Raw genomic sequence first — 22107 nt, 5'->3', positions numbered from 1 at the left:
ATGTGAAAGGGCTCTGCGAAAAGATATAAAAGATGTGCGACCCATATGACACCAGGACAGTATTCGAGAGTAATACAACACTTTGCAAATATCTCCTTTGAGTAAAACCACCAATAGAAGAGAATATGACCAAAGACTGCATGTCCTTCATCCCATGCAGCTGTGGTAGGTTATACAAAGGCAAAACATGTCGCCCCCTCAAAATAAGGGTAGACGAACATCGCAAAGCTGAGTTCAAATTCCGCCGAGGTCGACTTTGCCTTTCATCCTTTCGGGGTCGATTAAATAAGTACCAGTTACGCACTGGGGTCAATATAATTGACTTAATCCGTTTGTTTGTCCTCTCTGTGTTTAGCCCCTTCTGGGTAGTAAAGAAATAGAACATCACAAAGCTGTGACATGAGGAGATATTGATAAATCGGGTATAGCTGATCGTGTATGGAAAAATGGAGACCACCTCCCCCTGTGGGATGAAGTTAAAATAATAGACAGAGAACACTACTGGAAAATACGAAAACTAAAAGAAGCAGCGGATACTCTAGGACACAACAACCTCCTAAGCAGACTGAGATGCAGATATGAGCAGCATATGGGAACTGGTATTAAGGAAGGATAGGAGAATATTAAATTTATAAGCCCTAAAAATTCACTCCATAATATGGTGTCGTGGTTCAGAGTGCAGGCTACTAACCCCAAGATTCCAAGTTCAATTCCAGGCAGTGACCTTAACAATAATAATAATAACATTGAAAAATACTTTAGGAATGAGAACCCAGGTTCGAAATTTCCCCAATACACTGGATGAATGCTGGAGGGTATAGTGAGGACAAATATCCATCAAATGTAAATAATGTACATAATTCCTCTTCTCTTAAATACAGTTCTGTATTATGTAATCAGTATGGAGCTGACATTAGACTTCAATGGAGACATATAGAGAAATTCCCTCAAAAACTAGCTCGTCTTTCAAACCATCTAACTTTCCTGTGTAGATGTAGGGACTCAAAGCTAATACCACCTGGCCTGAATATAATGACACCAGTGGGTTCATATAAAGGTAGAAGAGTAGCAGAAAGGGCAGGATATGCCCTCGTCCATGAGAGGATCCATTAGAACCTTTGAAAAAAACATCAGCTAAATAACGAAATCAGAGAGAGGTTATCTTCATTGCTTAGGAAAATAACCAGAGATGAACAAAATCTAGAAAAGTCATACACGAAAGAATTTGAAATGGTGATGACACGCCAGGTTAGGAAGTTTCTGAAACTCAAAGTTCAGAGGATTGAAGACTGAAGTCCATCACCCATCTGGAAAGCTCTGAAGAAGCAGTACAAAACAAAGGTCTCAACTTTGCGACAAGCATCAAGCACATTCTATACTTGGACATAATAGCCCCTATTGGACTGATAGCTGTAATGATACCAAAAGCTTAGGGAGATGAACTAAGGTGGAATGTGAGAAAGGTACTGGAAAAAGTAAAACTTCATCAGGTGTCTTGGGAAAATTTCAAACTTGGGGTCTCGTTCCTAAGGTATTTTTCAACGGGCATATGGCATAGTGGTTAAGATCGCTGGCTACTAACCCCAAGATTCTGAGTTCAATGCCGGGAAGTTACCTGAATAATAATAACAACATCGAAAAATACCTTAGGAATAAGAACCCAGGTTGGAAATTTCCCGAAGACACCTGATCAAGGCTGGAGGTTATATCAGCCGAAACGTTGTGTTAACAACAAAGAAGATGAGGATAAATATTCGTCAAATGTAAATAATGTACTAGGGATCTTGATTTTTTTTTTTACCGTATTTCAGGTGAATATCTTTGATTTAAGGTAATGTATCCAGTCTAGAAAGCAAAGCTGAGATAACTACAGAGCAAAGTTGAACTCTATAAATTTTATATTTGACTGCTATTTGGTGAAGCTTTGGAATTGTTGCACTTGTGTTTTTTTTTTCGAACTGCTTCTGTGATGGCTTGTTTACAGATATTCTTGTGATTTGTCTGGACAAATATTTCTATTATCTTTATATTTGTGTATATCTGCATTCATGTTCTTGGGTGTGCAACAGACACCACTTTTGTGTTGCATTATTATTTCTATTTCTTTACTTTGCTTTATGTTTTAAAATTCATACATTGTTTTTGATATTATTGCAGGGAAACTGAAACCAAAGTGTCAAATAATTCAAAACCAGAATTATCTGTGTGTCTTAAACTTCCATCATCTCCAGTCAAAGAAGAAACAAAACAAAATATACTTGTTAATGAATTAGAAATGAATGAATGTCAAAACGTTATTACAAATGACTTGGTAAAGGACCAGATAGAAACAAAAAATATTGAAAAATCTGAAATTTGTATTGATAATGAAAACAAAGTGGATGAACAGATTTCATTAGTAGATTCAGAGCATTGTGTGATAACACCAAAAGTGTTGGCTAGTGGTGCAGAATTAGCTGATGTTACGTCAGACAAAATAGATGGTGTGAATTTAAATACTTTTGCAAAGAAACCGTGTAAAGTTTGGGATGAAACAGATGAAGATAGAAATTCCACTGTGACGAATGAACAGGATGTACCAGTTGCTGATATTTCATCAGAAATGACTACTACAGTCGATGAAGATGTCTGTAAAGCAGATCGGTCAAAAGCATACGTTGTTCCTGCAATTGCTGAACACGATTATGTTGCTGCTGGGCCACAAGGAGTTTCACCATCATTGAACTTGAAATTAGATGAAGATACCAGTCATAGTGTTGATGATTCAGATGATTCAGACCGTACTGAATCATGTGATGAGGATAATCCACCAGTGGAGATATTTATTGATCACAATTACTGCTTACCTCATGCAATTGGAAGTATTCACGATGAGAGTAAATCGTTGGAAACAGGCAGCTCAGCTTTATCTGAGGCTGCTTTTAAAGACTATAAATTAACGGATGAGTCTACATCAGAAGTACAAATGCGACCATCGTGGGCAGTTGGTGACCATTTTGCTGCTGCATCAGCAGTTGGCGTCGCCATGCCAAAAGGTCAGATGGCATTAGATGATGATAGATTAAAACCCAAAAAGAAAAAGAAACGTACCAAGGATTCAATGTTGAGTGATATCACAAATAAATCGGTAAACGAAAGAGAAGGTGATATTATGGACACGGTAGTTAAACCAAAAGTTCAATTCCAGCCTCGGACCTATGAGGAAGAAAAGCAAATTTTCTTTGACATATATAATAAAGGAATTGACTTAGAAGACATAAGCTTTCTCCGACGAACATACGATACTTTATTGCAGTCGGAAGATCCAATGTTCGATTGGTTGAATGATATATTTTGGGTGGATCATCCACACACAGATATCCCTGACCCACCACCACCAAAAAAGAAACGGAAAACAGATGAACAGATAAGACCGGTGCATAAGTCTGGTAAGCAACAAAGTGTTTTCTAGTTGTTATTAACTGCTGCAAGTTGAACAATTTATGCTATGATTGTGGGAAAGCAGTGTTAATGCCTTGATTTTCCTCATTACAGCCTTTTCTGAGAGACAATAATAATTGTTGCTTCACTGTTGTGATGTTATAGTTTTCTGATTTTGTGTTGTAGAGCTACAGTTTTGTTGTTTTGTTGGGAAAGTATTAGATGTCTGCTCCTAAATTAGGTGACCCGTTGGACCTAATGATAAAGCAGTTATTGCTAAAATTAGGAGATTGAATGTCTGTAAATTTCTTCATATAAATCTAGCATATATTCTTTTATTCTTTACTTCAGTCAGTGGACTGTAGCCATGTTGGGGTACCATCTTGAAGCATATTTATTCTAAGTTTTGTAATTGTTCTATCAGGCTTTCTTGGATATATCGTCATGTTATGGACAATTAAACCAGCACCAATAACCTAGTAATGAGATGCAAAGATGCAAGTACAAGCATGCACACACACACATGCACACATAAGTCATGAAGTGCTATTACAAGAAGCTATTAAATGTGAAGAATGCATAGGAGAAATGTCTTCCCAAAGTGAACCCAACAGTAGGATCAGCCATTTTAGTTGATGGCAGCACGATAGGGCAGTTAAAGGGATGAAGGCAAGAAAGTCCCAGGGCCATCAGAAATTACTGTAAGATGCTTAAAATTTTTGGTGTTGGAGGATACAGCCTAGTTACCTGCCTAGTTAGGCAGGTTGCACATGAAGTTGTTATACCCCATGAGTGGTGTAACAGAATTATTGTAAACTATTTACAAGAGTAAAGGGAATGTCTTAAAGAGAAGTAATTACAAAGGTATTAAATTGCTGAACCAGTTATGAAAGTTTCATTAAATTAATTAGGAAGGGGATTAACCTTGATGAGATTCAGTTTGGTTTTATGTCAAGAAGTGCTACTATTTGATGTTGTCGTTCTTGTAAGGCAACTACTGAAGCACTTGGTTAAAAGTCACTGTCTTTGACAGGAACATTTGCACTGTGGTTACTGTAGTAATTAGGGGAGACAAATGGTTTGTGAGAGCCATACAGGCCATGTACAGAGGTGCTGTTAGCAAGTTGAGGGTTAATAAGTACAGTGACAAATTTAACAGAAAGGTAGGTGTTCACCAGGACTAGTTCTTAGCCACCCCCTCCTGTTCATCATAGTCCTTCAGACTATAACAGGAATTCAAGACCAGTTAACTGTGAGAACTGCTGTATGCTGATGATCATGTTCTTCTAATTGAAGCAATTGTAGAATTAGAAATGAAATTTCAGGTGTGGAAGCAAAACCTGGAATCAAAGAGCCTTAAAGTTTATTAAAAAAGACCAAAGTTACAGCATGCAGGAAAATGATCCTGCTCATTATATAGAAAAGATATAGGTAGAAATTCCATATAATATACCCAATGCAAAATATGGACACACAACAGGTGCAGTGTTATCACTGACAGGTTAAAAGAGAAAGTTGACTGGCAGATACTGAGGAGCAATAAACATGAAGAACACAAGAAATAGACTTTCTCTAATGGCCAGGATTTCTGAAAGTAGTAGATAGTTTCTGTTACCTAATTAGCAGTGGAGGAAGATGTTCTCAAAATATAGTTGCTAGAATAAGGACTGGCTGGAGAAAATTTAGAGAACTGTGACGTCTGTTGATATAACAAAAGATTTCTCTCTCTCAAAAGTGAAAGGTAGATTGTATGATGCTTGTGTACAAACAGCTATGCTACATGTTAATGAGACATGAACCATGTAAAAAACATGAGAAGACTAGAATCATTTTCAGCATGCTCCATTGGATGTGTAACCTAAGAATGCTTGAACAACAAGGTACAAATGGTATGTTCTGTAGTTGTTTTGTTACTGGGTGTTATCAATGATAGACAACATCAGTGGTTAGCACAAGGAAGAATAATCTCATAGTAAGATCATTCACCAGTATTACATATCTCATAGTGAAATAGTTGGGCAGATCCAGAAAGAATTAAATTTTTATTCTCTTACTCTATTTTTTTTTTAAATAAATAATTTTTAATCGTGTGAAGTCCTTATATATTGCATAGTGTTCATAAGGAACTTGTCACTTGATTTATTGTCTCACTTGAATTACTAAAATACCTTTTACTTAACTCTAGTTATTTTGTACATATGTATGAATATAGTGAAACCTGTTTAACAATTCTTTAACTGTTGTGGCTTAATGAGTTTTCTCATGATGTGAATAATAAATGAAACTTCAGTCAAAAGATTCAGCACGGAAGAGTGTCATCAAATAAAGAATGGACCATGATTGCATAGCATTTGATTCTTTACAATCTAGGCTTGTGAAATGTTCCTAATACTGGTTTGAAACTTTGGCACAAAGCCAGTAATACCGGGAGGGGTTAAGTTGTTAGATCAATCGCCAGTACCCAGCTGGTGCTTATTCTGTCGACCCTGAAAGGATGAAAGGCAAAGTGGACCTCAGCAGAATTTGAACTCTTTCTCTCTCTCTTTCTCTCTCTCTCTCTCTCTCTCTCTCTGGCTGAGCAACCATCAGCTGCCTCTATAGTAAGACACCACTCTGTTAGAGTGTTTCTCTATCACACTCTAACCTTTCATCTGACCCAGAATCACCTCCTCCAATGCCCCTTCCTCTATAGCAAAACACCTGCTTCTCTCTCTATATCACACTCTAACCTTTCGTCATTTAACACAAGTTCCACTCCTCCAATGCTCCCTTACCTCTCATAATTCCTTGTCTTGCAGGTTACATGGTGACCCTGTCAGTGCTGGTGCCACTTAAAATGCATCCAGTCCACACTGTAAATAGGTTGGCATCTGGAAGAGCATCCAGTTGTAAAAACCATGCCAAAACAATTTTACCTGTGCTGGTACCACATAAAAAGCACTGAGTCCACTCTGCAGAGTGGTTGGTGTTAGGAAGAGCATCCAGCCATAAAATCCCTGGCAAAACAGTCACAGTAGCCTGGAGTAGTTTTCTACCTGGCCTGCTCCTGTCAACTGCCCTATCCATGCCTACATGCAAGGTGGACTTTAAATGATGATGAACGTAAAGACAGGTGAAATGCTTCTACGTGTTTTGCCCTGCATGCTAACAGTTCTGCCAGTTTGTTACCTTCCATGTTTCTAATATTATGTCATCAGAACAAATATTGTATTCACTGACAATAATAGTGTGTGAACATTAGCATTTGAATATCAGATTATACATTATTTGCGATGCTGTCTTTTAATAAATGAATCTTTTAAAAAATCATTTGTAATTGTTATGGTGAGCATTGACATGTAAACAGTCCCTTCTTGCAAATCTATTTAGCACATGGCATATACTATTTAACTGGTTCTATTTAGATATGAACTAGTTAAATAGTGTATACCATGTGCTAAATAGATTCACAAGAAGGAACTGTTTACATGTCAATGCTCACCATAATAATTAGATTTATTATAATAATTCTGTTTAGGTCTGTGAAGATGCTTTGCTCAGTGTTTAGGACATTTGGCTCATGATCGTAAGGTCATGAGTTCAATTCCCAACAACGCGTTGTGTCTTTGAGCAAGATACTTTATTTCGCATTGTTCCAGTTCACTCAGCTGACAAAAATGAGTAGCATCTGTATCTCAAAATGGACTGGCCTCGTCACATTCTGTATCATGCTGAAGTTTCCAGTGAACTACGTTAAAGGTACGCGTGTATGTGGAGCGCTCAGCCACTTGCACGTTAATTTCACAAGCAAGCTCTTCCATTGATTGGATCAACTGGAATCCTCATCGTCGTAACTGACTGAGTACCAGTTGCCAGAATTTAGATCTGCTAAAATCTTTTTTGTGTTTTGTTTTTTTTCCCAATGGAAGAGCAATGTCAGTATCCGTCACCTTTGTGGTATGATGGATCATCATCATTTAACATCCATTGTCCATGCTGGCATGGGTTGGACAGTTTGACTAGAGTTGGCAAGCTGGGCAACTGCACCAGGCTCTAGTCTGATATGGCATGGTTTCTACAGCTGGATGCTGCCCACCTCCTAATGCCAACCACTTTACAGAGTACTGGGCGCTTTTATACAGTGTCACACGGGTGTTTTTTATGTGGCACCACACAGGCACTTTTACATAAAATATTGGTAGGGAGAAATTCCAGAGAGTTACAGTTTTGAGGGCAAATAATTGAGTAATGTGTTTAGAATGGGGTTTTAGGGTTATGAAGGGTGGAGGAGAAGTGGTTGTGTTGGCTGAGTGAGAGATATAGTCAAAGAAAAGTTACATTTCTATGGTTAAGTAGTTTTAGTCTGGCTTTGGTACACACTCCAGTCATTAACATGGCACAAGTATTGAACTAACTGACCATTCTACTCTTAAAATTCTTGTCAGTGTTTGTCATGCAAAGTTTTGAAAAAATGAACATTAAAATATTGTGTTAGCATGTATTGTTGTTGTTGTTGCTGTTGTTTAGCCCAGGTCAGTTCTGACCAAGCAGACTATGATCAGATTTTCTTATGACCATCTTTGCCTGTTATTTTTTTTTAAGGCATTGTGTATATAGGACCTCATTATTAAATATGTTCATTTTAAAGAAAGGGTATAATTTGAATGGGACTTGATTCTTATTTTTACCTTATCAAACGACCATATAGAAACCTTCCATGGAGCAGACAATTTTTCCACTTTACAAAGCAATTTTTATTCAATCTACCCTTAATTTGCCATAATCCATGATTCACGGCTATGAATTTCTCCAGAAATGATTTGGTTTTGATAACATGAAGTAATTTCAAAATTGAATTATATCGTTTTACATGTTGCTTTTTACGTTTTCTATTTTTGAAATCAGTTCTGATACTAATTTGATACTAATTTATTTCAGGAGTAACCAACAAATGTGTGTTACATAGGTTCAAGTTAACCCTTTCGTTACCGTATTTTTGTTGAGATGCTGTGTTTCTTTCAATTAATTTTAAATATAACAAAGAATTTAGTAAAATGACATAGTTATCATTAAGCTAATATTAGGAACATAAATTTTGACTAAGGTTTGTTTAGTGGAAGATTTTAATCTAAAACTTATGAAAACAAGACATTTGTACTACAGAGCGAGAGGCAGTTTCAGCTGGGTTGGTAACAAAAGGGTTAATCTAAAATCTGTCATTGCCTGACACATTGGCAACAACTCACACATCTACAAAACTAAAAATGTCATTTTTTTACCTTTTGTAGTTTTCCCTTTTGAGTACAGAACATAGAAAAAAGAATGTTTAAATATATTTATTTCTTTATTGCGCACAGGGGGTTAAACATAAAGGGGACAAACAAGGATAAAGGGATTAAGTCGATTATATTTACGCCAGTGTGTAACTGGTACTTATTTAATCGACCCTGAAAGGATGAAAGGCAAAGTCGACCTGGGCAGCATTTGAACTCAGAATGCAACGGTAGATGAAATGCCACTAAGCATTTTGCCTGGCATGCTAACGATTCTGCCAGCTTGCCACCCTTAAATATGCTTAAATATATTGATGATGCAGTTAGTGTTAGTCCCTGGTCGTTTCTGCTGAAGAGTTTGATCCATGGAATTAATGAATGTTTGTAGTTTTGATTATCTTGCTTTGTGGACATGTCTTAAAACATGGATTCTCTTTCTTTGGAAGACAGAAAGAAATTTTATGAAAATTTGTGAATTTGTGTACTAAATCATCATCATCATCATTTAATATCCATTTCCATGATGGCATGGGTTGGACGATTTGGCAGGGAACTGGTGAGCTGCAGGGTTCCATTGATTTCCATTGTCATGTTTGGCATGGTTTCTATGTTTGGATACCCTTTCAAACACCAACCACTTTACAGTGTCTACTGGATGCTTTTCTCTTTGTTTTTGTGCCACTGGCACCCGTGAGGTTGCCATGTGACTTACAAGACAGAAAAGAAGAAAAGAGGAAGTGTGGGTGGGGAAGGTGGAGATGAGTGGCTAGGTGTTGAAATGCTAAAGTATAGTGGGACAAGCACAAGTGTTTTGCTGTACAGGTGGTACGTGGGTGAAGGAGATGAAAGGAAGGTAGTGATGGGGGTGCTTGAAAGAAAAAGGTCAGCATCAGAAAGGAGAAGGATGATGAATCATGGAAGAGGATGAGAGAGAGAGAGTGAATGCATCCATAAGAATGTGGGGAGGGAATAAACAAGTGGAGTTAGGGGTTAGTGTTGTGAGTGAAGAACAAGAGTAGGGGTGCAGGGGAAATGTCAGTATGCAGAACAGCAAGGTGAGAAATGTAGGAGTGGCTCAGGAATGAGAGTAGAAGAGAAAGTAGTGGGATAGTGTGTAGAGCTGTGGAGAGGGAGAGATAATGATACATAAGGGGCCAAAGTAGGTGGGTCATGATGGTAGATATAGGAGGATATTGAGAATGAATGATGGCAGATAAGAGAAGGGGTCAGAATGGAGTATAATGGAGAGGAGAGAATTAGAGAGTGACTCAAGTGAGTAATTGGTTGAAATAGCATGGGCAGGGATGATAAGGAATGGGGATTGGGTGTAATGTACTGATTCTGCTCTCTAGTACCATAGATAGGGGAGGGTGGATGAAAATGGGGTGGGATAGGACCTTGGACATACATACAAGGAAAAAGAACCCGTGTACGTAAATTTTAAGATATTAGTTAGTCACTGTGGTATATAGATCGTAAAATAGTAATATGATTTTTTTAAGGAAGGTTATACGTTTTTAATTTAATTTTTAATTTTTAAACTGTATTTCATAAATATATTCTGTAGATATTTATAACATTTATGTAAGTAATAAAGGACTAATTTATTTATTTCTGGTTATATGTTTATATATATTGATAGAGAAAATTTTAGATTTTTAATTACTATATTTGTTGATTATAATTTAGATACTTATTTTTATGTATTTATTATTTTATAATTATTAGATGTGAACTTAAATCTAAAAATATTAATAGTGATTATTTTGTTAAATAATTTGGTAATTAAATATTGAAGTATAATTGAGTTAAAGATATTCGATAGTTTATTAATGTCTTTTTAAAGCCAAATTATATCTTCAAAGATAAATACATATTTCTATCTATTTTTTTACCTAAAAAATTAAATATTTAACATAATAAATGTGTTGTAGGAAATAATCCTAATGTCTTAAGTTTCTAATTTAGTTAATGGAGTCTTTTTCTATAAGGAAAATTATTATTTTATTTATTTTTTAAATAAATATTCTTTAACTCTATTTGCTTATTTATTTAACTATTATCGTTAACCTGAAGATTGACTATAATTTTAAATCGAATTTATTTCAATTGAATTTAAACTTAATTGTAATTTGAATTTAATTGTAGCCATGAAACGTACGTAGTTTTTTTTACTTATTATATATTGATCATTCATTTTTATACTTTTTGAGATCTAGTTATATGTTTTATAAAAATATATATTATTTGTTATTTATGTTTTGGTTTATGTCTATCACTATTTGAGTTGCATAATAGTGGTTTTATCTCTAATTTATATTTTATATATACTTGTAATTTTTCCTATGCACATGCTCTCTTACACTCTTCACAAAGATAGCAGTGAAATGTGAGTGGGATGAGTAAGGGTGGGGGGAAATTGAGATTGCATGTGTGGTGCACATCTCTCTCCTATTTGCTTAGTACAACAAGAGGAAATTTCTATGTAACAGACATGTATTAAACAAATTTTATTGATTGTAGCGTAAATAATGATAGAAACTAACATCAAGGTACTTAAAATTATTGTCCCCAAATTTGTTAAAATGACAAACCAAATAAAGATGCTTTAGATAAACAAAAAAATATACACAAACAGATTAAAAAAGTAAGATGCTGCACAATAAACTTTGCTTTTACTTTTTCTGTCACAAACAGTTCCTGGTGATGTTTTATTCTGAACTGTGGCAGGGGATAATTCCATAGAAACCCTTCAGTACTTTGAGAATATTAAATATACACACATTCTGCTCATTTTTTTCTTATACTTTACCCTTTTTTGTCCTTATTCTGTTCGCATAAAGTCCTCTTTCTCCATTCAGGGTTCGTAATCTTGGAAACTGCATGGTGACCTCACTGTGTTTGTTTCCACAAAAGAAAGCATCCAGTACATACTGTAAAGTGGTTGGTGGTAAGGAAGGGCACCCAACTTGGAGTCCTTGGGCCTTGTCAAACCATCCAACTCATGCCAGAATGGAATGAGGATGTTAAACAATGATGATGGTGATGATAAAATCTGGCTGTATGGAAAGAAGCTTGCTTCCCAATCATATAGTTCTGAGTTCAGTCCCACTGCACAGCATGTTGATCAAGTTTCTTTGATTTCTTGGGTTTAGTAGATGGAAACTGAAAGAAGCCCATTGTGTGTGTGTGTATAATGTCTGTGTGTGTGTCCCAACCACTGTTCGACAACCAGTGATGTGTTTGTGTCCCCTGTAACTTAGTGGTTTGGCAAAAGAGACTGATAGAATAACTACCAGGTTTTAAAAAAATGTAAGTACTGGGGTCGATTCATTTGACTAAAAATTCTTCAAGGACATTGCTCCAGCATGGCCATAGTTTAATGACTGAAACAAGTAAAAGATAAAAGTGAGTTGAAAAATTTTGATTAACTGAAGTTATTTATGCTATTAATAAATAAAAACACCCTTTATGTGTATTTAAAATAAAAAATTTTTAAAAACCCAGAAAATAACTTCAAAACAATCAACCAATTTGGTTGATCCAATAAAAAGCATGCAGATGAGAGTGGCTCCTGTCTTTAACCATTTTGCATTTAGACCAATCATATCAGGCTGAAATATTCTACCTATTATGTGTTCAAACTGACAGATCCAGCCTCTCACACCTACCCTACAATGTGATTCTGAAAATGTACCATCACATCGTCAGAATCTCAAAGCCACAAAATAATGCATGATTGATTTAAAACAATATGAGTATATAAGCATTGCATTAGACAGAGTAATGTGAATACTAAAGGTGAAAGCAATCATCATCATCATCATCATCATCATCATTTAGCGTCCCCTTTCCATGCTGGCATGGGTTGGACGGTTCGACTGGGGTTTGGGAAGCCCAAAGGCTGCACCATAAATCTGGCAGTGTTTCTACAGCTGGATGCCCTTCCTAACGCCAACCACTCCGTGAGTGTAGTGGGTGCTTTTTATGTGCCACCGACACAGGTGCCAGACGAGGCTGGCAAACGGCCACGCTCAGATGGTGTTTTTTATGTGCCACCGACACAGGTGCCAGACGAGGCTGGCAAACGGCCACGCTCGGATGGTGTTTTTTATGTGCCACCGACACAGGTGCCAGACGAGGCTGGCAAACGGCCACGCTCGGATGGTGTTTTTTACGTGCCACTGGCACGGAGGTCAGGCGAGGCTGGCACGGCCACATTCAGATGGTGTTTGTTATGTGCCACCAGCATGGAGGCCAGTCGAGAACACTATATCTCTATAGTAGAACATATATTGCTCAAACCTTACCCTGAGTCTGTTTTATATGCATAACATGTTCCTCACGTACGTTCAGTTAAGCCATATTGTTGATATTCATAATATGCATTACATTATTTTTGTTTCCATACACAAATGCCAAGCCAGTTGAGTGCAATATTATTGGCTGGGGAGATCTAATAAAGCTGAAACATATTCATTGCTTTCATCAGATAGCACTAGATTCACTCCCATTTACAATCACTTTATTTTCCAGTTGTCCATTTCAATTAGCAGATATTAAGGTTATCTCACACGCTTTTTTTAAAAAGATTTTTTAATCCTTTAGCACTAAGATTAACCTGTCAAATGTAATGCTTCTTATTCATTCACCTTGTTTTGAATTAATTATGCATTATCTCATAACTTCAGGATTTCAATGATGTAATTGTATGTTTTTAGAACAACATTGTAGGCTAGGTGTGAGAGGCCAGATTTGGCCAGTTTGAACCATGACTAGTTTAAATGCTAAAAGTGGGGAGTCTTTGTCTACTGATTGCATGAAGAATTTCAGTCAACTAAAATTTACAATTCTGTGTCATCACATGTGTGTGAGTCAATGACCATGCTGTAACTCGGGGGTCGCTAAACTTTTTCGACCATCGACCCCCTTTAGCCACTTCTCCTTCCACATCGACCACGCTCCTAATTTAAAATATCTTAATACCCTGCCATACCATATCTTAAATGTGTACTGGGTTCTATTGGTGGCAATTAAAATATTAGCTAAAATATACATGTACGACAGATTAAAAAATTGCATTGAAGATGACACACTTTTTTGCATTTAAAACTATGTGTACGAGTATACAGTATTAAACTTTCTATTTTCATGAGATTGTTTTCACAGTTAGAAAATGTGGAAAATGCATCATATTGCTGGAATATCTTTTATTGAAATTGACAACATCAATGTGAGCTGACTAAATATTTCAAGCAGTTCATCTGGGTGTGCTAGCCTTTCGCATGACCCCCCCCCACACACACACACACACATTTGACCCATCCCTGTAATTTCCATCTAAGGTTGAAAGAAATTAAAATGTTTTTTTCTATATGAGGTGATAATTATTTCAATATTTTTAGCATGTCTTTTTGTAATTACATTCCATATTTATTCAAAATTGGGTTTACATATAATTCTGTTTATAAACAAAACATTTATAATTAATGCTATTTTCTTATTCAGGATCAGCTCGAACAGAAGGCTTTTACAAGATCAGTAACAGAGAAAAGGCTGGATACCTTTGTCATGCAAACAATATGACGAAAACAGCTGAGCCTGGACAACAAAATGTATGTTCAGTTCTATATTTAAGAGATGAGGAATTATTTACATTATTTACATTTGACGGATATTTGTCCTCACCTTGTTTGTTGTTAACACAATGTTTCGGCTGATATACCCTCCAACCTTCATCAGGTGTCTTGGGGAAATTTCAAACCTGGGTTCTCATTCCTAAGGTATTTTTCAATGTTATTATTATTATAACATTGCAAAATACCTTACGAATGAGAACCCAGGTTCAAAATTTCCCCCAAGACACCTGATGAAGGCTGGAGGGTATATCAGCCGAAACATTGTTAACAACAATCAAGATGAGGACAAATATCCATCAAATGTAAATAATGTAAAATGTATGTTGTTTTGATTTTGAAATTTATTTTCTCATTTTCCTGTAGCTATTTTTCATTACCCCTCAGGAGATGACAGGGCCATATACATAATATAAACCAGGGAAAGGACTGTCTGTCAATGAAGGGATGGTAGATTACAACAACCCACATGTACTCACACACACTCATAAAATTCTGTTGCCATGTTTTATTACTTTTTCATATTTCTTTTAGGAAAAGAAGTTGTCAATGACCTCAAGAGAAGCCAGGCACAATATCAGACGTTTCCAAACAAATTTTGGTGATTTAGAGTTGGGTGAACTATTTAAATTTAATCAATTGAAGGTAAGTTTTTCAAAAACAATTTTAAAAAACCTTTTAGTTTTTGTAGACATTATTTCTCTCTGGTCATATGAAAACAACTTAAACGGCAAAATGGACATGTCCTATATTGCAAACAGCCAACCAACCAACTGTTGTATGTAAAGTATGCATTATGGCCCAAGACAAAATTATTACATTTATATCGCAGCATCTAATTAAGGATTTGTCTCATTACTTTTATGTCTAATCATTACAAATCAATTCACAGTAATGATACCAACGAATTGCCTTTTAAACTCATTTGCTCCCACTTCACATTATCTGTCATGCAGTTTATATTCCTCTCCACTCTCTTTCATTTACTTCCAATTTTTTATTGTCTTTCCCAATAGTAAGTTTTGATCACTATTTTCACACATTTAAACATGACATTTTTTTAATAACTTTATTGTTTAGAGACATATTACTCAAAGCCTTTGACAAAATAGCAGGAGATATAGCTTCACACAATGTAGAAGACAACTGGAGGTTTCTATGGGACAATCTGCTAAGGGCCACTGACCAGATCTGTGGATGGTGCAAAGACCCCTCTCGACCCAAAATAACATGGTGGTAGAGCAATGTTGTTGACAGGGCTATTAGAGAAAAGAAACAGGCTTGGAAGGACTGGAAGAACGGTGGTAGCAGGGAATTGTATCAGACTGCCAGAACTGAAGCTAGGGGGCAGGTTTATTTAGCCAGAGGGGAAGCAGATAAGAAAAAATTTGCCAATGCTCTGTGCCGTGAGGACCAAAGACTTGAGGTATTTCATGTTGCAAGACAGTGTGTGAGAGAGAATCGTGATGTTGTAGGAGAGAAATGCACCCACATGTATGATGGTTCACTTACATTAAACGAGGTTGCAAAGAGAGAGGTTTGGAGACGCCACTACGAAAGGTTGCTGAATGAAGAAAATGAATGGGAGAAAGAGGGTCTGCCGAATGTCGACCCAACAGAGGGACCTGTTATCCAAGTTGACAGTACCTTGGTAGATAAAGCAATTAAGAGTATGAAGACAAGGAAAGCCCCTGGCCCATCAGGAATCACTGCAGAGATGCTCAAAATATCTGGCTGTGTTGGCTATAGCCTAGTCACCTGTATAGTTAACCAGGTGATACACGAAGGGGTCATACCCAATAAGTGGTGTAGCAGCACCATAGTCAACTGCTACAAAGGTAAAGGTGACGCCCTAGATACAAATAACTACAGGGGTATCAAAGCTGTTGGATCAAATAATGAAGGTTACAGAGAGGGTCATAGCCCAACTAATTAGAGAGAGAGTCAGTTTAGATGAGATGCCGTTTGGGTTTGTGCCAGGGAAAAGCACCACTGATGCTTTATTTCTGGTAAGTCAGCTGCAGGAAAAATACTTGGCCAAAGATAAACCTCTATACCTGGCTTTCGTTGACATGGAGAAAGCCTTTGACAGGGTGCCCCGATCCCTTATCTGGAAACTAGGGTCAGATGAATGGTTAGTGAGAGCTGTGCAAGCCATGTACAGGGACGCTGTTAGTAAGGTGAGCGTTGGCAACGAGTACAGTAAAGAATTCCGGGCAGAAGTACGGGTCCACCAAGGTTCAGTCCTTAGCCTCCTCCTATTTATCATAGTCCTCCAGGCAATAACAGACGAATTCAAGACAGGATGCCCCCAGGAGCTCCTCTATACTGACAACCTTGCCCTAATTGCTGAGTCACTATCACAACTAGAGAAGTTTCAGGTGTGGAAACAAGGATTAGAATCGAAGGGCCTTAGAGTCAACCTAGCTAAAACCAAAGTCCTAATAAGTAGGAGGGCAGGCAAACCACAAATCCCTTCAGGTAGATGGCCCTGCACGATCTATAGAAAAGGCATAGGTAAAACTCTATAAGATGTACCCAGTGTAATCTATGGACATATAAGAAGTGCAGTAATGTCTGGGAAGATAGTTTTTGTATGTGGCAGATGCTCAGGAGCAATAAACACTGAAAATGCTCAGAGACCAACTTCCACCACATTCTAGGGAGAAAAACTAGAAATAGTTGATAGCTTCGGTTACCTAGGTGACCAAGTCAGTAGCGGGGCAGGGTGTACTGAAAGTGTAGCTGCTAGAATAACCTGGGCAAAGTTCAAAGAGCTCTTACCTCTGCTGAAGACAAAAGGCTTCTCACTCAGAGTAAAAGGCAGACTGTATGACACATGTGTATGAACAGCTATGCTACATGGCTATGAAACATGGGCTGTGACTGCTGAGGATATGCTTAAGCTCGCAAGGAATGAAGCCATTATGCTCCGATGGATGTGTAATGTCAATGTGCATACTCAACAGAGTGTAAGTACCTTGAGAGAAAGGTTGGACCTAAGAAGCATCAGATGTGGTGTGCAAGAGACGACTGTGCTGATATGGTCATGTGGCGAAAATGGATGAGGATAGCTGTGTGAAAAAGTGCCACACCATAGCAGTTGAGGGAACCTGTGGAAGAGGTAGACCCAGGAAGACCTGGGATGAAGTGGTGAAGCATGACCTTCAAACATTAGGCCTCACCGAGGCAATGACCAGTGACCAAGACTTTTGGAAATATGCTGTGCTTGAGAAGACCCGGCAAGCCAAGTGAGACCATAACCTTGTGGCCTTTATGGGGGTGTAACTTGCCCACTTATGCATACCTTCCATTCATTGGACACTGCTTGCGAAGAGCTGTTGAGGCAAGTGAAATCGAAATCAAATTTGATGACTGGCGTCCGTGCTAGTGGAGCACTAAGAGCACCATCTGAGCGTGATCATTGCCAGAACGGCTAAGTGGTGTTTGTGCCGGTGGCACGTAAAAAGCACCATTTAAGCATGATTGATTATTTAAATTGCACTATTATTTCTCTTTCGATAATTTTCTCTTTCCTCTGTTTATACGTTATCTAATAATAATTCATTCCATCATATGCATATATATATATATAAAAGTATAGGTTTGTATTTATGCATATGTAAAAGTGTATATATATATATGTATGTATTTATATTTATAACTTAACCTTATGAACTTTCTAAAATCTCTGACGAAGCCCAGAGGCACGCCCATATACTTTTTATCTACCAAATACTTCAGTTCACTTAAGGGATGGAAGTAAGGTGGGGTTACTATGACCTCTTGGCTGAAACAGCTGTAAGAAATTATCCTATTTTCTATGCTCTAAGTTATATATTTTAATAATTTCTGATATTTTTATATATAATATATGTAAAGCATAATATGTTTTACATGTATGTATATTATTATAATTGTTTTTTTTAAAAAATAAATGAATTGACATAATATAATGTCTAAAAGTTGATGAACACCACCTCTTGATCCCCTCCATTTTCTTATTGCTGTATAAATTAAGGGTAAAACAACTTTTTACCCTCACCCATTTATTACATTCAGTAGTGTAATTACCATGCAATAAAAAACACTTGTGTATTAATAATTGGGTATTCTTCCAGCAGTATATTGGATATTATCCCTTAGTTGGTTGGATTCACAACCTCTAACTCTCTTGGAAGTATACATATATGTATATATATATTAGAGTTAACGTTAGTGTATTGTACTAAAATTTTTATAACCTGTACATTGACATGGTTTAATAATAAAAATTTTTTTCATTTTTACAGTTTCGCAAAAAGCAATTAAGGTTTGCTAAAAGCTCAATCCATGATTGGGGCTTATTTGCCCTGGAACCCATTGCCGCTGAAGAAATGGTTATTGAATATGTTGGACAAGTAATCCGACATTTTGTTGCTGATGAACGTGAGAAACAATATGGTGCACAGGGTATTGGCAGTAGCTATTTATTCCGAGTTGATAACGAAACAATCATTGATGCAACAAAAGCAGGCAACCTGGCACGTTTCATCAACCACAGCTGTAATGTAAGTGACATTTCATTTATACTCATAGGTAGGCATGGCTGTGTGGTAAGAAGTTTGCTTCTTAGCCACATGGTTCCAGGTTCAGTTCCACTTGGGCAGGTGCCTTCTACTATTGCCTTGGGCCATCAAAAGCCCTGTGAGTGGATTTGGCAGATGGAAACTGAAAGAGGCCCAGTGTGTGTGTGTGTGCATGCATGCATGTGTGTGCGTGTGTGTGTCATTGTCTCCTTGCTTTAACCTCACTTGATAGTTGCGAGTGAGTGTCACTGTCATGCAAATGGTATCCTTTGTTTCCAATCCTTCTTAAAAACATGTCTGGCCAGAAGGAAATCTTATTTAACTTGGAAACAAGTGAGGGCTGGTGGCATTAAGCCATAGAAAATACACATCAACAGGTTCCATCCGATCCATGTGAGCATGGAAGAGGACCATTTAATGGAAGGGTGAAGGGTTCCATTCAATTTCTTGCTTACTATGACCTTGGTCTTTACTAAGTTTACTTTAAGACCCTTAGATTCTAGGTTCTGTTTCCACATCTGGAATTTCTTTTCTAATTCTGTTACAGATTTTGCTATGAGTGCAAGATCATCAGCATGTATGAGTTCTAGTCTTAAATTCCTCTGTCATTTTCTGAAGGATTATGATAAATAGGAAGGGGCTGAGGATCGACCCTTGGTGGCCACCTACCTGTACACTAAATTCATCACTGTACCCATGGCCAACTCTTATCCTACTAACAGTACCCCTGTGCTGCTTTCACAAGCCATTCATCCATCTGCAGCTTCTTCAGAGATCACTAAATTACAGAGCAGGTTACTCTGTTGAAGGTTTTCTTTAGATCAACAAATGCCAAGTACAACGGCTTGTTCTTAGCTAAATATTTTCCTTGCAGTTGTCTGACTATGGAAATAACATCAGTAGTGCTTCTTCTCGGGACAAACTGCATTTTATCTGGTCTAATTCTGCTCCTAATTAACTGGGCTATAACTCTCTCTGCAACTTCCACCTAGTCCAGAATCTTGATGCCTCTATAATTACTTCTATCTAAGGCATCTCCTTTGCCCTTGTAGCAGCTGATTATGATGCTGCTGTATCACCTTCCTGAATAACCTGATTATCTATACAGGTGACTAGACTGTGCCCAACTCTATCAGATATACTGAGCATTTCAGCAGTAACTGCTGATGGGCCAGGAGCCTTCCTTTTCACTGTCTTCATATTTTTATCTTAATATTCAAAATCACAAATCTAGCAATAGTTGCTTATTTTCACTAGCGTGTACATCTGTTGCAATTAATGTTTGGTGGTGCTCAATTAGCTGATTTTAAATTTTATGTTGTTAGTTATGGATGTGAAGTTAGTAATGATTACAATTATATATAAGCTCATATATCTTAATAACCTTTCGTTATTTTTTTTTTATTTTTTCAGCCAAACTGCTATGCAAAAATCATCACAGTTGAATCTCATAAGAAAATTGTTATTTACTCCAAGAGAGATATTGATGTTAATGAAGAAATAACATATGATTATAAATTCCCTCTAGAAGAAGAAAAAATCAGTTGCCTGTGTGGTGCCCCATATTGTAAAGGTACACTGAACTGATCACAACCTCTCCTATGGATGAGATGAAAATGTATATCAGTAAGCTTCCATCATTGATAAATTCCTGTAAAATTTGTGAAACATCATTGTTGCCTTTGAGAAAAGAGGAAAGGAAAAAAAAGCACAGTTTTTGTTTTCATTGTTATTAGAAAGGTCATATAAGAAAGATGTTAATAATTCATACTAAGATAGCCATAATCTATAAGATGATAAGGATTCATCTTAGCAAGCATTAAATCTTGTAGAAATGACTTTGTATGGTAAATTATTATAATTATTGAGTATCTTTTTTGAGAAGGTATTTTCTTTTTATTAATGATGTTGACTGCTTAATACCGTAATAATTACTATTGAAATTATTGGAAAATATATGGATAGCCTGATTTTGATTTATAGATCTTAAGATCTTATCAGTTGGTATTCACATAGAATATTATTTTCCATAAAAATGATATCAGGGAAAACTTCTTGTAAACTGTGTCTTCTAATAAGAAAGGTGATGATGATGATAAATATAATTCCATGTAGGAATAGTGCTTTGATACTCATGAGCAAAAGTAGTGTCAAAGACACAGCCTCCTCACTTCTAAATGGGCAAACATTAACCAGCTACTTTGGTAGTATATTATAATTAATGACTGCTCTCACTCTCTCAGAACTCTTAACCAGATTTGTATAAACACTGTATCAAAATGACCTCTTAAATCCTTTCTATGACTGATCTTTAAACCTGTTGTCCTATTTCCTGTGTTAAAAAAGATGGTCGTCTCAAATACTTGGATCTCTCATGTAGGACAGCTTAAACAAGCAATGAGTTAGTTTTGTTGGCTCATTCTAAAACTTCTTCCATTTTTCGTCCATCTGGTCTAAAATGCAGTCTAGATAAGGTTTCCGTATTTATAAATACATAGAAAAAATGTTCATATGAAATCATCTGTATCAAATCTAACATTTAGCTCATTCGTTACACTGCTACAGTCATTAACTGCAATATGTTTTGCATATCGTATTGCATTTAGAAGATCAGAAAAGTATGTAATCCTGGGTTCTGTTCTAAGTGTGTTCTCTAAATTAGCAATTCTTTTCCAACTAAATTTTTATTTCATGTCAGATCATTGCCCTAACATTTGTTATTGCACATGTACAAAATTCCATCACTGGAGAATTCAATTCAGTCATTTTTAGATTTACATACAAAGAAATCTAGAAAAACAAAGTCAAAGATATAAAAATACATGTATTATATTCATGATCTCTTTAGTAATTGTTTTTAGTTGAAATTAAAATAGAATGTCTTCTATATGGTTTGGAAAACTTTAGCAGTTATATGCAATTTTCTTTAACAAAAAAAAAAAACAACAACAACAACAAAAAACTATTAAAAAAAAGAAAAAAAAGTGGTTATTTACATCTAAATAAAAGATAGCAATTAAAGATGGATCAGGAAATTCGATACTAAACATGTCTGAGTGTTCCTAGAAAGAATTAATGATAATCTGCTTTCCAAAGTCTCATAAATTGGGAGATATTTTCAATATTCAGATGTGTTTGAACTTTACAAAGCATATTCGTTAAATTAAAATATTATAAAACCGCAATACAGGATTGGAATGTGCTTCTGAACAAAACACATTTATTAAACTG

The 22107-nt window shown here is 36.5% G+C and overlaps 1 protein-coding gene across 2 annotated transcripts in view; it reads left to right on the top strand.

The window, feature by feature from the left end:
* The window catches only part of LOC115222458 (histone-lysine N-methyltransferase SETD1), a 94174-nt gene extending 72271 nt beyond the window's left edge, over positions 1–21903 (top strand). For both annotated transcript variants that reach the window (XM_029792655.2, XM_029792654.2), the window contains 5 exons: positions 2158–3428; positions 14181–14287; positions 14843–14953; positions 18601–18858; positions 20290–21903. In XM_029792655.2, coding sequence (XP_029648515.1) covers positions 2158–3428; positions 14181–14287; positions 14843–14953; positions 18601–18858; positions 20290–20463 — 1921 coding nt within the window. In that variant the 3' untranslated portion in view covers positions 20464–21903. The remainder of the gene's footprint in view (positions 1–2157; positions 3429–14180; positions 14288–14842; positions 14954–18600; positions 18859–20289) is intronic.
* The last annotated feature ends 204 nt before the right edge of the window (positions 21904–22107 follow it).

The sequence above is a fragment of the Octopus sinensis genome, linkage group LG20 (assembly GCF_006345805.1).
Source record: "Octopus sinensis linkage group LG20, ASM634580v1, whole genome shotgun sequence".
NCBI lineage: Eukaryota > Metazoa > Mollusca > Cephalopoda > Octopoda > Octopodidae > Octopus > Octopus sinensis.
Note: the sequence above shows the minus strand (reverse complement) of the source record. Positions and strands in the feature narration are given on the sequence as shown.